General features: G+C 39.9%; 1 protein-coding gene across 1 annotated transcript in view; it reads left to right on the top strand.

The window, feature by feature from the left end:
* The window catches only part of TEX11 (testis expressed 11), a gene marked incomplete at its 5' end in the record, with an annotated part of 328,765 nt that overhangs the window by 39,751 nt on the left and 273,485 nt on the right, over window positions 1-15,529 (top strand). The window contains one exon of the mRNA XM_039475670.2: window positions 3,335-3,415. Coding sequence (XP_039331604.2) covers window positions 3,335-3,415 — 81 coding nt within the window. The remainder of the gene's footprint in view (window positions 1-3,334; window positions 3,416-15,529) is intronic.

Below are 15,529 nucleotides of genomic sequence, written 5' to 3'. Positions count from 1 at the left end.
CTTTTTAGTAGAAATGGGGTTTTGCCATGTTGGCAAGGCTGGTCTCGAACTGCTGACCTCATGTGATCTGCCCACTTTGGCCTCCCAAAGTGCTGAGATTACAGGCGTGAGCCACTGCCCTCAGCCGCCATTTACATTCTTACCAGCAATGTATAAGAGATCTCATTTCTTTGCATCCTTGCCAGCATTTGATATTGTGACCATTTTTTTAATTGTAGCTATCCTAATAGATGTATAGTAATATCGCATAGTGGCTTTAATTTGCATTTCTCTAATGGCTAATGATGTTGAACATCTTTTCATTTACTTACTTGCCATCTGTATCTCCTTTTAGGCAAAATGTCTGTCATTTTTCTTGTCTATTTTCTATTTGGATTGATAGTTTACTGCTGAATTTACAGAATTATTTGTATATTCTTGATATGATTCCCTTGTCAGGTAAATATTCAGAACATTGTCTCTTTGTAGCTTGTCTTTTTGTTCTTTTTAATAGGGTCACAGAATATAGTTTTGATAAAGTCCAATTTATTGATTTTTTAAATTTTATGGATCATACTTTCAATGTCATATCTCAGAAAGTTGCACATAGCCCTAGGTCTCTTAAATTTCTATTTGAATTTTAAGATCAGCATGTCAATTTCCGAAAAAAAAAAAAAAAAAAAAGAAAAAAAAAAGAAAAAGCCAACTGGAATTTTAATCAAATTGGATTAAATTTGTAGATCAACTTGTGGAGTAGGGACAGAGTCTCACTCTATTGCCCAGGCTGGAGTACACTCGTGGAATCTCAGCTCACTGCAGCCTCTGCTTCTTGTGTTCAAGCAATTCTCCTGCCTCAGACTCCCAAGTAGCTGGGATTACAGGCACATGCCACCATGCCTAGCTTCTTTTTTATTTCTAGTAGAGACAGGGTTTTGCCATGTTGGCCAGGCTGGTCTCAAACTCCTGGCCTCAGATGATCAGCCCACCTTGGCCTCCCAAAGTGCTGGGATTACAGGGGTGAGCCACTGTGCTCAGCCCTGATGGTAATTTTGACTGCCCAGATTGTACACATTTTTGAATACTGACTTGCAGTTTATAAAATGCTTTTACATCTGTGATCTCATTTGATCCTTATAAGATCAATCCTATATTGTAGACATTGCTATCCCTATTTTATAGTTAAGAAAATAGAGCCTCAAAGAGATTGTGACTTTCCTAAGTTCACTGAGCCACATCAGTATAGGCAGGGCATCATTTTCTAAGTTCTTTTCACCACATCAGTATAGGCAGGGCATCACTGCAGACCTAATGAATCACAATCTCCAAGTGGTGAGAGCTGGGCATGTGATTTTCAGAAAGCTCTGCTGGTGAGTCTGATGCTCACAGAAGGTTGCTACAGCACTGCATCATGCTGCCTCCTCTTTAAGACTTCTTTTACTTGAAATCTTTTATCTTTTGGGCTTGAAATATTGATTTCTAGTCATAGGAAGATGAATAAATTTTCAGAACTAGCCTGAATTATTAGAACTTTGATTTCTTTAAGATAAAATCTGAGCAATGATAGACACTTTATGGGTTGTTTGAACATTAAAGTCTCATATTGTTTTATATAAGAACAGATAGCAGCATTCATCCTCTGATATGAGGTTTGTCACTCAGCATTTTTCTTTTATAAGATTTTCTCCACTTTAAATAATGAATTAATCATCAAGTATTCATAGAATATAGTGTAGACAGGAATGTTATTTTCTAGTCTTTATATAGTGATTTGGCTTATTGAGGCACTTGTGTTAGCAATTTATTTTGCCCTTTAATAATATCTAGTATTAAAGCCTTATAAGAGTATCTACTCAGCAAGATGTCAGGCTTACTATTCAGCAGGTAGAGGAGAAAACTAGCTGACATCTTACGTTATTTATATATTCTTCTCTCTATTCAATTCTTTTATTATTTAAAGCACAATAATATTTGATACCACATAAAGAAGAGAAGAAAATACCAAATATAGTACTTTATAAGATTATTTTCTTGTATGTATCCATGGTTTGTTTTTATTTTTTGATGACAGTCTTACTCTGTCACTCAGGCTGGAAGTGCAGTGGTGCGAACTCAGTTCACTGCAACCTCTAGCTCTGGAGTAGCTGTTATTACAGGTGCCCTCCATCATGCCTGGCTATTTTTTTTTTTTTTTTTTTTTTTTTTTTTTTTTTTTAGTAGAGACAGGGTTTCACCATGTTGGTCTCGAACTCCTGACCTCAGGTGATCCACCCACCTTGGCCTCCCAAAGTGCCCACTTATTCAGTATCAACTCTGTGTCACCAAAAATTCTCACCACTTACTCCTCTGCATTTTAAGCAAGCTGTCATGTTTAGCTCGAACAACTAGCATTGCTAAGACTATTAGAAAACAAAATAAGATTTTTAAACACTAGTTAAGATATGCTAAAAATATGAGCCACCGTGCCTGGTTAAACTAAGTTCTTAAATGGCTGAAAAACAAGCCTCTTCCACAAGTGCTAAAGTAATGTGTGATTGATGTTTTCATTCATTTGGGGGTGTTCAGTCATAGAATGGTGGAACTGAGAGGAACCCTACAGATAGTCTAGTACAGTCTCCTGACTTTATGGATGAGGAAACAATCTGTGAGAGCTTAAGGCTCAAAGTTATACATAATAAATGGCAGAGTGGCTCTTCTGGCTTCATGATGAGATTGTACTAAGCTGCTTTTCTTTTTACTTAATTTTTTTTTTTTTTTTAAAGAGATGGGATTTTGCTCTCATCTGTGGCAGGAGTAGACTGGTATCTTCTTAGCTTACTGCAGCTTCGAACTCCTGGACTTGAGCAATTTATCCCGCCTTTGCCTCCAGAGTAGCTGGGACTAGAGGTGTGTGGCACCATGTCTGGCTAATTGATAAGCTGTTTTTCACAGTGGATATAAATAACAGTTCAGACTGTGAGGTTATTGTGAGCTTGTTTTAAGACAAAGACTGCTGTTTAACTTAATTCCTCTAATATAAAGGTGAATACGAGAGCTATTAAAATTGCAGAAGCATCTAGTAGACCTAGCATTATGTCATAATATAATAACATAAGGTAGTACAACTAGTTTTTGCATTTCCAGAAAAAGTAAATGACTCCTGTTCATTCAGTATCAACTCTGTCACCAAAGATTCTTACCACTTATTCCTCTGTATTCTGAGCAAGCTATCATGTTTCGCTTGAACAGTTAGCATTGCTAAAAATATTAGAAAACAAAATAAGACTTTTAAACACTAGTTAAAATATGCTAAAATTGACTTAGAGACAACTTTGTCATTTCATTTTAACCGATTATTGACATTCTTTGTCTTTTTCAGGCAGTTTTTCAAGGGGATTTTCAAAAAGCATCTATGTGTGTACTGCAATGTAAAGATATGTTGGTGAGGCTCCCTGAAATGGTGAGTGAAATCTGCATTCTCCAAGAGTTTAAAAATGTGCTATTTCACGTTGCAGGAAAAATCATTACTACTTCTTCATGTAACCTTTCAGAGATTCTATTTGAGATCTGTTCCACTTAAGTAACTGATCGTTGAAATATTTTGCTGCCTTTGTTCTTTACCAGAAAGGGAATTTGAAAAAGCTATATGGAATATTTCTCTTTTTTTCTTTTTTCTTTTCTTTTCTTTTTAAAACTCTGTTTTCACTCTGTTACCCAGGCTGGAGTGCAGTGGTGTGATCTCGGCTCACTGCAACCTCCTAGGTTTAAGTGATCCTCATGCTTCAGCCTCCTGAGTAGCTGGAATTACAGGCCTGTGCTACATTTTGTATTTTTAGTAGAGATGGGGTTTCAACATGTCGGCCAGGCTGGTTTTGAATTCCTGGCCTCAAGTGATCCGCCCACTTTCGCCTCTCAAAGTGCTGAGATTACAGGCGTGAGCCACCATACCTGGCCCATATGGAATATTTCTTAAAATTTTCTTTGCTTTGTCTTTTTTTATCAAAGCATTTGATAACTTTTGCTCCATATTTCATGTTATACAACATGTCTTTTTGTTTTTGTACTATGTTTTGAAAAGTTGTTGTTACTATTTCTGGTTGGTTTATCATTTATTCTTTATACTTAAGTCAAGAGAAGTTTGTACCCCACAATTTCAGTGTGATATCATTCTTTTTCTGTGTGCTTACTATTTTTTTTTTTTTTTTTTTGAGATGGAGTATTGCTCTGTCGCCCAGGCTGGAGTGCAGTGGCCTGATCTAGGCTCACTGCAACCTCTGCCTCCTTGGTTTAAGCAATTCTCCTGCCTCAGCCTCCTGAGTAGCTGGGACAACAGGCACATGCCACAATGCCTGGCTAATTTTTGTATTTTTAGTAGAGACGGGGTTTCACCACATTGGTTAGGCTGGTCTTGAACTCCTCATTTCAGGTGATCCACCCGCCTCAGCCTCCCAAAGTGCTGGGATTACAGGTGTGAGCCATCGCACCCGGCTGTGTGCTTACTATTACCAGTGAGTTTTGTACCTTCACATGATTGCTTCTTTCTCATTAACATCCTTTTCTTTCAGATTGAACAACTCCCTTTAGCATTTCTTGTAGGACAGGTCTGGTATTGATGAAATAACCTCAGCTTTTGATTGTCTGGGAAAGTCTTTATTTCTTTCTCATGTTTGAAGGATACTTTCTACTGGTTATACTATCCTAGGGTAAACTTTTTTTTCCTTCAGCGCTTTAAATATGTCATGCTTCTCTTTCCTGGCCTGTAAAATTTCCACTGACAAGTCAGCTGCCAAATGTATTGAAGTTCCATTGTATGTGATTTTTTTTTCTTTTCTTTTACTGTTTTTGGGATTCTTTGTTTATCCTTGACCTTTGGGAGTTTGATTATTAAATGCCTTGAGGTGTTTTTTTGGTTAAATCTGCTTGGTGTTTTATAACTTTCTTATACTTGAATGTTGATATATTTCTCTAGGTTTGGGGTATTTTCTGATACTATCTCTCAGAATGAACTTCTTACTTATAGCTCTTTTTCTACCTCCTCTTTAAAGCCAATGGATCTTAGATTTTCCCTTTTGAGGTTATATTCTAGATCGTATAGGTATACTTCATGCTTTTTTATTCTTTTTTCTTTTGTCTCCTCTGACTGTATTTTCAAACAGCCTGTCCTGAAGCTCTAGTTTTCTTTTGCTTGATCAGTTCTGCTGCTAAGAGGCTGACGCATTCTTCAGCATGTCAATTGCATTTTCAACTCCAGCATTTCTGCTTGATTCTTTTAAATTGTTCAGTCTCTGTTAAATTTATCTGATAGAATTCTGAATTCCTTCTTTGTGTTATCTTGCATTTCTTTGAGTTTCCTCAAAATAGCTGTTTTGAATTCTCTGTCTGAAAAGTCACATATCTCTGTTTCTTCAGAATTAGTCCCTAGGGCCTTATTTAATTCATTTGGTGAGGTCATGTTTTCCTGGATGGTGTTGATGCTTGTAGATATTCATCAGTGTCTGGGCATTGAAGAGTTGGGTATTTATTGTAGTGTTCTCAGTCTAGGCTTGGTCATGCCTGTCCTTCTTGGGATGCTTTTCATTATCCAAAGGGACTTGGGCCCCAAGCCTAATAATGGTGTGTTTCTTGCAGACTCACAGAGAGTACTGCCTTGATGACCTTGAATAACATCTGAAAGAATTCTTTGGATTACCAAGCAGAAACTCTTGCTCTTTTCCCTTACTTTCTCTGAAACATGAAATCACTGTTTCTGTGTTGAGCTGGGGGTGTGGTGATGCAAGCACTGGGCCTGTGCTGTGTCAGATTTAAAGCCAGCACAGCACTGGACTTTGCCCAAGGAAGGCCCTTCCCTTTAGGATGGTGAGTTCTCCACCCCTACCCTGGGTGTGTCCAGAGATGCTCTCTGGGAGCCAGGGATTGGAGTCAGAAACTTTAGCAACGTACCTAATGTCTTATTCTACTGCAGTTAAACTGGCACTCAAATCACAATACAAAGCCCTTCCCACTCTTCCCTCCCTTTCCACAGGCAGAGGAGCCTCTCCCTGTGGCCACCACCATCAGTGATTCATGGGGTGTTCTGCTAGGCCACCACCGATGTTCACATAAAGTCCAAGGTCTTTTCCATCAGCTTCTGGTGAATGCTGCCAGGCCTGGGACTCATCTTTCAGGGCAGGGGGCTCTCCTGTGTCCTAGGATCAGAAATGCTGTCCAAGAGGCTACACCTGGATTTGGGGACCCTAAGAGCCAAGCTGGTACCTAGAGTGCAGTACAAAGTCCTCTTTACTTTTCCTCTGCTTTTCTCAAACCAAAGGAATCTTTCGCTGGAGCCACTACAGCAGGAAATGTGCTAGGAATGTGCTGGGTGTCCCCTGGAGCCAGCACTTCGCAGAGCCCAAGGCCCATGGTATACTCCCTGGGTCATTAATGGTTATTCCAGGGCTATAACAAGGGTTCTTCAGTCAGCAGGTGATTAATCCTGCCAGGACTGGATCCTTTCCTTCAAGGCAGTGGGTTTCCTTTTGGCCCAGGATGTCTAGAAATGTGATCTAAGAGCTAGGTCCTGGAATGGGGGCATCACTACTCTGCCCAGTACCCTGTCCTACTGTGGCTGAGCTTGTATCCAAGATGTGAGACCTCTTTACTCTTCCCTCCCCTCTCTTTAGGCAGAAGGAAGGAGTTACTTTCATTGCTACGAGGTGTACTGCCTGGGGTTGGGGAAGGGATGGTGCAAGCTCTCCCTTTGCTGTGCCAGCTGGTGTCTCTCTAGGTCACATGGCAAGTTCACTGTCTCTAAGCCCAGCTTCACACTAGGAGTTGCCTAGGAATTGCAGTGCTTGTGCCCTAGACTGCCATTCAAGTTTACATAAGACCCCAGACCACTTCAGCCCACAGTGGCAAGGCTTGCCAATAAACTCAGGTTTCCACCACTGGGATGAAGGGTAATTCTCCTGTGGCCAAAGCTGGTCCAAATGCTCCCTCTGTGCACAGGTGCTGACTGAATCCAGCATGGCTTTTTTCTCCACTGTGACTGTGCGGCACTGAGTTCGATGTAAAGTCCCCCAGTCACCGTGCTCTTCCTCTGCAAAGTGCACAGATTCTGTCTCTGCACTGCATAGCTGCTGCCAAGGGGTGGGGGTGGGGTGGCCTTGGCGATTCAAGACTGTTTCTCCTGCCCTCTTCAATGCCTCTTTCCACAATATGTAGTTAAAACCAGGTACTGTGAGTGTTCACCTGATTTTGGTTCTTGTGATGGTGCCTTTCTGTGTGCAGATAGTTATGAAAATTTGGTGTTACAGTGGAGGGGATGAATGATGAAGGCTTTTAGGTCTTGCTCCGCCCTTATTTTAACATCTATTTTGTTTTGAGACAGAGTTTTGCTCTTGTTGCCCAAGCTGGAGTGCAATGGCGCAGTCTCGGCTCACTGCAACCTCTGCTTGCCGGGTTGCAGTGAGCCTCAGCCTTTCATGTAGCTGAGATTACAGGTGGCTGCCACCACACCCAGCTAATTTTTGCATTTTTAGTAGAGACGGTGTTTCACTGTGTTGGCCAGGCTGGTCACGAACTCCTGACCTCAGGTGATCCACTCACCTTGGCCTTCCAAAGTGCTAGGATTACAAGTGTGAGCCACCGTGCCTGGCCAATATCTCATAAGGTGACTTTTTTTTGAGACGGAGTCTTACTCTCTTGCACCCAGGCTGGAGTGTAGTGGCATGATCTCAGCTCATTGCAACTTCTGCCTCCTGGGTTCAAGCCATTCTCCAGCCTCAGTCTCCCAAAGTGGGTGGGATTACAGGTGCCTACCACTATGCCTGGCTAATTTTTTGTATTTTTAGTAAAGATTGGGTTTCGGCATGTTGACCAGGCTGGTCTCAGAACTCCTGACCTCAAGTGATCTGCCCGCCTTGACCTCCCAAAGTGCTGGGATTACAAGTGTGAGCCACCACGCCCAACCCTTACACATTTTCTATATTACATTTTTGGCTTCCGGGTCTCATCTAAATTCTGGGGGAGTGTTGATATTTTTATTATGGCCAGGTAATCAATCTGGTAGATTCAGGCAAATTTTAAACTCATTTTTTGTGGGTTATGGTTCCAATGTTGTTTCAATTTTGCAGTGCTCTTCAGATTTGTTTTGCATATGTGACACTCATTGGTCAGTCCTGCTACTTGGCAGAGGTTTATCTGTTAGCTCAGTTATCAAAGTTTTTTTATGCAAATTAGGTTGAGATTCCTGGTTGTTAAGATTGTAGGATGAGCCTTGAACTTAATCAACTTTATTTTGTTGTTTCTCTGCGATTCTCTCTCTCTCTCTCTCTCTCTCTCTCTCTCTCTCTCTCTCTGGTCTTCTTGGTTCTGGTTCTCTGAGCTACCCTTTTCAGTCCTCCAACCAGTAACTATCCATGATCTGCAGTTACACTGTGACTGAGGCCAAGCAGTAGGAAGACACAGACAGGAAAAAAAGCAGTGGGTGTTCGTCCCATCCTGTGGGATCTGTGGCTGCACTGAATGGAGAGTAAGGTTTTCCTCTCTCAAAGTTTTGAGCATTGTGGTTTCCCCTAGCTACCGCTGCTGTTGCCACCATGGGATTGCCTAGGGCCTGGACACAAGAGAATGGAAGCAAGATGAAACAAAAACCAAAATGGAATATTTGCACTTTCTCTGAGCAACTCAAGCCAGATGTAGACAAGCACCCTAAGTCTGTACCACATCATTCGCTTCTGAGTTTCTGGATGCATTAAGTTTAGGCCAGGGGATATTAGCGGAAAAGAATGGTAAACTTACCACCAGTTTGGTGTTAATTTGAATTCTGGTGTTCTTCCTTTATTTGCCTTTTGCTATTACCTTTTGAGGCCTCAAATAGCTACATGCATTCTGTCCAGGTTTATTGTTCCATTCAGTGGGAGATAAAGGGTGGTGCATACTTAACTTTATCTTACCCAAAACTAAAACACTATTTATTTATTTATTTTTACTTTTTTTCTTTTTGTGATAGAGTCTCGCTCTGTCACCCAGACTGGAGTGCAGTGGCATGATCTCGGCTCACTGCAACCTTCATCTCTTGGATTCAAGTGTTCAAGTGATTCTCCTGCCTAACCCTCCCGAGTAGCTGGGACTACATGCATGTGGGCATGAGCCACTATGCCTGGCTAATTTTTGTGTGTATGTGCATATATATATATATATAGTAAAGACAGGGTTTCACCATGTTGGCCAGGCTGGTCTCGAACCCCTGACTTCAAGTGATCTGTCTTCCTTGACCTCCCAAAGTGTGGGGATTATAGGTGTGAGCCACTGTGCTCAGTCTAAAACACTATTTTGATGCTTATCTCTTTCTACATTTGGTCATTAAGACAGACACCCTTTAAGCTGATTTTTATGTCTTTTTTGGGATGGTAGAGTGGTTCACTAGCCTGGTGATCTATTTGTGTTCTTTCAGTTTCCAGCCTCAACTTGTCTTTTTTTAAAATATTTATTTCGGTAGAATTGACAAATTAAAAAGTAGTATGCATTTAAGGTGCACAGCTTGATGTTTTGATATACATACACATTTTGGACTGATCACCGTGATAAAGGTAATGAACATATTAATTATCTCACATAGTTAGCATTTTATACATATATATATAATATATATATATTATATATATATATATATATTTTGCATTTTAGGTTTTCAGGTACGTGTGAAGAACATGCAAGATTGTTGCATAGGTACACACATGGCCGTGTGATTTGCTGCCTTCCTCCCCTTCACCTATATCTGGCATTTCTCCCCATGCTATCTCTCTCCAGCTCCCCGCCACCCGCTGTCCCTCTCCTATATCCCCTCAACAGACCCCAGTGTGTAGTGCTCCCCTCCCTGTGTCCATATATGCCCATTGATGATAGACTGGACAGGGAAAATGTGGCACATATACATCATGGAATATTATGCAGCCATCAAAAATGATGAGTTCATGTCCTTTGTAGGGACATGGATGAACTTGGAAACCATCATTCTCAGCAAACTGACACAAGAGAAGAAAATCAAACACTGCATTTTCTCACTTATAGGCGGGTAATGAACAATAGTTAACATTTTTTTGTGGTGTGAATACTTAAGATGTAGTCTCTTAGAAAAATTCAGGTATACAATACACAATGCATTGTTATTAACTATAGTCACCATGCTGTGCATTAGATCTCTAGAACTTATTCATGTTGTATATCTGAAACTTTGTACACTATATATAACATCACCCTATTTGCCCTTCCCCTGAGCCCTTGGCAGCTACCATTTTATTCTCTGCTTCTGTAAGTTTGACTTTTTCATTTCACATATAAATGAGGTCATATGGTATTTGCTTTTCAGTGCCTGGCTTATTTCACTTAGCATAATGTCATCCAGATTTATCCATATTGTTTCAAATGAGACAATTTTCTTTTCTTTTAAGGCTTTCATTAAGGTTTCAATGTTTGGCCCCCTAGCCCCCAAGCCAACCAAATCTCATGTTGAAATTTCATCTCTAATGTTGGAGGTGGGGCATAGTGGGAGGTGTTTGTATCATGAAGGCAGATCTCTCATGAATGGCTTGTTGCAATCCTCATGGTATTGAGTGAGTTCTCTCTATTAGTTCCTGCTAGAGCTGGTTATTTAGAAGAGCCTGGTGTCTCCCTCTGCTCTCTCTTGCTTCCACTCTCTAGCCATGTGATTTCTGCACAGGTCTGCTTCTCTTTGCCTTCCACCATGAGTGGAAGCAGCCTGAAGCCCTCATCAGAAGCAGATACTGGCACCATCTTGTACAGCCTGTAAAACCGTTAATCAAATAAACCTCTTTTTAAAATAAATTACCCTAGGAGTGATGGAAAATGTGAAAAAAAAAATACTCTTCCTCAGGTATTTCTTTATAGTGACACAAACTAAGGCTAATACATACGTGTGTGTATGTATGTATATAATAACTGTATAACTACATAAGGCTAATATATATATGTACACACACACACACACATATATAAATGTGTGTGTGTGTATCCATACCACATTTTCTTTATCCATTTATCTGTTAACAGATATTTAGGTTGTTTCCATATCTTGAGTATTGTGAATAATGCTGCAATGAGTATGTAAATGCAGATATCTCAAAATCCTTACTTTAGTTCCTTTGCATACATACAGTTAGCCCTCTGTGACCCTGGCTTCCACATCCATGTATTCAACCAGCTGAGTATTGAAAATACTTGGGAAAAAAGGATGGTTGCAGCTGTCCTGAACATGTATATACTTTTTCCTACTACTTTCCTTTTCCTACCAAATACAGTTGTTATACTGTATTATTTACATTATTCCCTAAATAATGCAGTATAACAATTATTTACATAGAATATTCATTGTATTAGATATTAGAAGTAATCTAGAGATGATGTAAAGTATATGAGGATGTTTGTAGGTTACATGCAAATACTATGCCATTTTATATAAGGGACTTGAATATCTGTGGATTTTGGTATCCATAGAGGGTCCTGGAACACATCCCCAGCAGATACTGAGAGATGACTGTACCTAGAAGTGAAATGGCTATCTATATCATATGGTAGTTTTATTATTTTTTTTAACATTTCTACTATTTTGCAAAATAGTTGTACAAATTTACATTGGCAACAGTGTGCAAGGGCTCCCCATTTGCCATTCCTCAATGACACATTGTCTTTTGACTTTTTAGTAATAGCCGTACAAACAGGTATTAGGTGATGTCCCATCGTGGTGTTGATTGGAATTTCTCTGATGATTAGTGTATTAGTTTGTTCTCACATTGGTATAAAGAACTACCAGAGACTGGGTAATTTATAAAGAAAAGAGGTTTATTTGGCTCACGATTCCACAGGCTGTACAGCAAGCATAGCTTAGGGGAATCTCTGGGAACTTACAATCAGGGCAGAAGGTGAAGGGGAAGCTGGCACATCCTACATGGCTGGAGCAGGAGGAAGAGAGAATGAAGGGGGAAGTGCTATGCAATTTCAAACTAAATCTCATTAGAACTCATTATCATGAGAATAGCAAGAGGGAAATCCACGGTCATGATCCAATCACCTCCCACTAGGCCTCTCCCTCAGCGCTGGGGATTACAATTCAAGATGAGATTTGGGTGGGAACACAGAGCCAAACCATATCAATTAGTAATGTTGAACACTTTTTCATATGCCTGTTGGCCATTTGTATATTTTCTTTGACGAGAGGTCTATTCAGATCATTTGCCCATTTTTAAATTGAGGAACCTGGGTTTTTTTTGTTTGTTTGTGCTATAGAGTTGTATGAGTCCCTTGCATATCTTGCACATTAATTCCTCATCAGATATATAGTTCGCAAATATTTTGTCTCATTTTGTAGGATACTTTTTCACTGTGTTGATGGAGTTTCTTTGCTGTGCAGAAGCATTTTAGTCTGATGTAATCTCACTTGTTTATTTTTGGTTTTGGTGCCTGTGTTATTAGAGTCATACACAAAAACTCATTGCCAAGACCAATTTCAAGAAGCTTTTCCCTTGTCTTCTTTTAGAAGTTTTATGGTTTCAGGTATGAAGTCTGATATGGTGTGGATATTTGTCACTCCAAACCTCATGTCGAAGGGTAATGTCCAATGTTGGAGGTGGGCCCTTGTGGGAGGTGATTGGATCTTGGTGGTGGATCCCTTATGAATAGCTTGATGCTGACCTCACAATAGTAAGTGAGTTCTCACTGAGTTCACATGAGATCTGGTTGTTTTAAAAAGTGTGTGGCACCCTCCCCCCTCACTGTCTTGCTCCTGTTCTCGCCATATGACATGCTGGCTATTCCCCCCTTTCACCCTGCCACTATCTTGTTCCTGTTCTTGCCATGTGATATGCTGGTTCCTGTTTGCCCTCCTGAGGCCCTCACCAGAAGCTGGCCATGATTATAAGCTTCTGGAAGCACTCATCAGAAGCTGAGAAGATGTTGGTGCCATTTTTGTACAGTCTGCAGAGAACCATGAGCCAATTAAACCTTTTTTCTTAATAAATTACCCAGTCTCAAGTATTTCTTTTTTTCTTTTTTTTTTTTTTTTGAGACGGAGTTTTGCTCTTGTTACCCAGGCTGGAGTGCGATGGCACGATCTCAGCTCACCCCAACCTCTGCCTCCTGGGTTCAAGCAATTCTCCTGCCTCAGCCTCCTGAGTATCTAGGATTACAGGCACGCGCCACCATGCCCAGCTAATTTTTTGTATTTTTAGTGGAGACGGGGTTTCACCATGTTGACCAGGATGGTCTCGATCTCTGGACCTCGTGATCCACCCACCTCGGCCTCCCAAAGTGCTGGGATTACAGGCTTGAGCCACCGCGCCCGGCACTCAAGTATTTCTTTATAGCAATGCAAGAACAGCCTAATACAAAGTCTTTAAGTTATTCTGAGTTGATTTTTGTATATAGTGTGATATAAGGGTCCAATTTCATTATTTTGCATGTTGATATCCATCAACACTCTTTACTGAAGAGACTGTCCTTTCTTCACTGTGTGTTTTTGGCACTCATGTTGAAGATCAGTTGCCTGTGAATGTGTGGATTTATTTCTGGCTCTTCTATTCTGTTACATTAGTGTATATGTTTGTTTTTATTCCAGTATCAAAATAATCTGTTTTGGTTACTATAGCTTTGTAATATATTTTGAAATGAGGAGGTGTGATGCCCCTAGGTTTGTACTTGTTCAAGATTTTTTTGGCTATTTGGATTCTTTTATTATTTTATATGAATTTTAAGATTATTTTTCCTATCTATAATGAATGCCATTAGGATTTTGATAGTAATACATTGAATCTGTAGATCGTTTTGGGTAGTATGAACATTTTAACAATATTAATTATTCCAATCTATGAATGTGGGTTGTCTTTCCATTTATCTACATGCTCTTTAATTTCCTTCACTAATGTTTTATAATTTTCACTGTAGAAGTCTTTCACCTCTTTAAGTTTATTGCTAAGTATTTTATTTTTTGTTGCTATTGTGAATGTACTGTTTTCTTAAGCCTCCTCTTGGTTAGTTTGTTGTTAGTGTATAGAAACGTCACTGGTACTTGTATCTTGATTTGGTATCCTGTTACTTTGACGAATTTATTTATTAGTTCTAACTTCTTTTTTGTTGAGTTTTTAGGATTCTCAAAATATATGATCATGTCTTTTCAAGCACGGATGATTTTACTCTTCCTTCTCATTTGGATGTTTTCTGTTTTTGTTTTTGTTTTTTTTTTTTTTCTTTTTCTTGCCTAGTTGCTGTTGCTGGGACTTTTAGTACTTTGTTGAATAGAAGTATTGAGGGGTGGGCTTCCTTGCCTTGTACTAGATCTTGAAGGAAAAGCTTTCTTTTTTTCCCCATCAATTGTGATGTTAGCTGTGGTATTTCATTTACGGCCTTTTGTATTGAGTTATGTTCCTTGTATACCTATTTTGTTGAGAGTGTTCATGTTTAATGAATTTTGTCAAATGCTTTTTCTGCATCTATTGAGATAATCATGTGATTTTAATCTTCCATTTTGTTAATAGTATATATCACAGTGATTTTCACGTGTTAAACCATGCTTATTTTATTGAGGATTTTTGCATCTATGTTCATCAGGGAAATTGGCCTGCAGTTTTCTTTTCCTCTGGTGTCCTTGTCTTTCTTTGGTATCAGAGTAATGCTGATTTCATAAAATGAACTTGGAAATATTCCCTCTTCATTTTTTGGAAGAGTTTGAGAAGGGTTTATTTTAATTCTATGAATGTTTGGTAGAATACACCAGTGTAGCCATTTAGTATTGGGATTTTTTTTTTTTCCCTGGGAGAGTTTTTTGATTATTGATTCAATCTCTTTATTTTTTACTGGTCTTTTGTTTCTCTTTCTTCTTGGTTCAGTGTTGTCAGGCTATATGTTTCTAAGAATTTAGAAGCAGTCACCTCTTTCAGAGTTTATAGACTGGTTTTGATAGGGAAAAATCTTCACCTGTGGGTGTGTGCAGGTGTGCTGGGTTGGTGAGATGTGTGGTGGTGCTAGTCCTGGATACATACGGGAATGCTAATCCAAGAGGTATGTGGTAGTGTGGGACCAGGGAGTGCGTGTTGCCAGCAGCTCAAAGGGGGATTCTTGGCATCACCTGGCGGGGTGGGGGGCGGGGGTTGGACACAGTAGCACAAGCTCCAGGTAAGTGCATTGGTGTGGGCTTTGGTGGCTCCAGCAGCTCAGGTCCACTTTGGCAAAAGACTGCGGGGTGGGGGTGGGGGTCCTCCACTGTGAAGGCTGAAATAGTCCTCAGTGGAAGGCTTCTGGTATTTTCCTGTTCTCCTTTTCCTTCACTTTGAAACTCATAGCTGAAGGAATACCTTCAGATATTGAACTATCCTGACCTAGGGGATGGAGTGATGCAGGCAAAATAAAACTGATCTGTTCTTCCTACTGTTTTCTATGTGGCTATCCTCAGATTTACTTCAGCTTCCTCTTTTTTTTTTTTTTTTTCTCTGAGACAAGGTCTCACTTTGTCACCCAGACTGGATTGCAGTGGTGTGAAAACGGCTCACTGCAGCTTCAAACTGCTGGGCTCAATTGATCCTCCTAC

Source organism: Saimiri boliviensis, chromosome X, assembly GCF_048565385.1.
Source record: "Saimiri boliviensis isolate mSaiBol1 chromosome X, mSaiBol1.pri, whole genome shotgun sequence".
Lineage (NCBI taxonomy): Eukaryota > Metazoa > Chordata > Mammalia > Primates > Cebidae > Saimiri > Saimiri boliviensis.
Note: the sequence above shows the minus strand (reverse complement) of the source record. Positions and strands in the feature narration are given on the sequence as shown.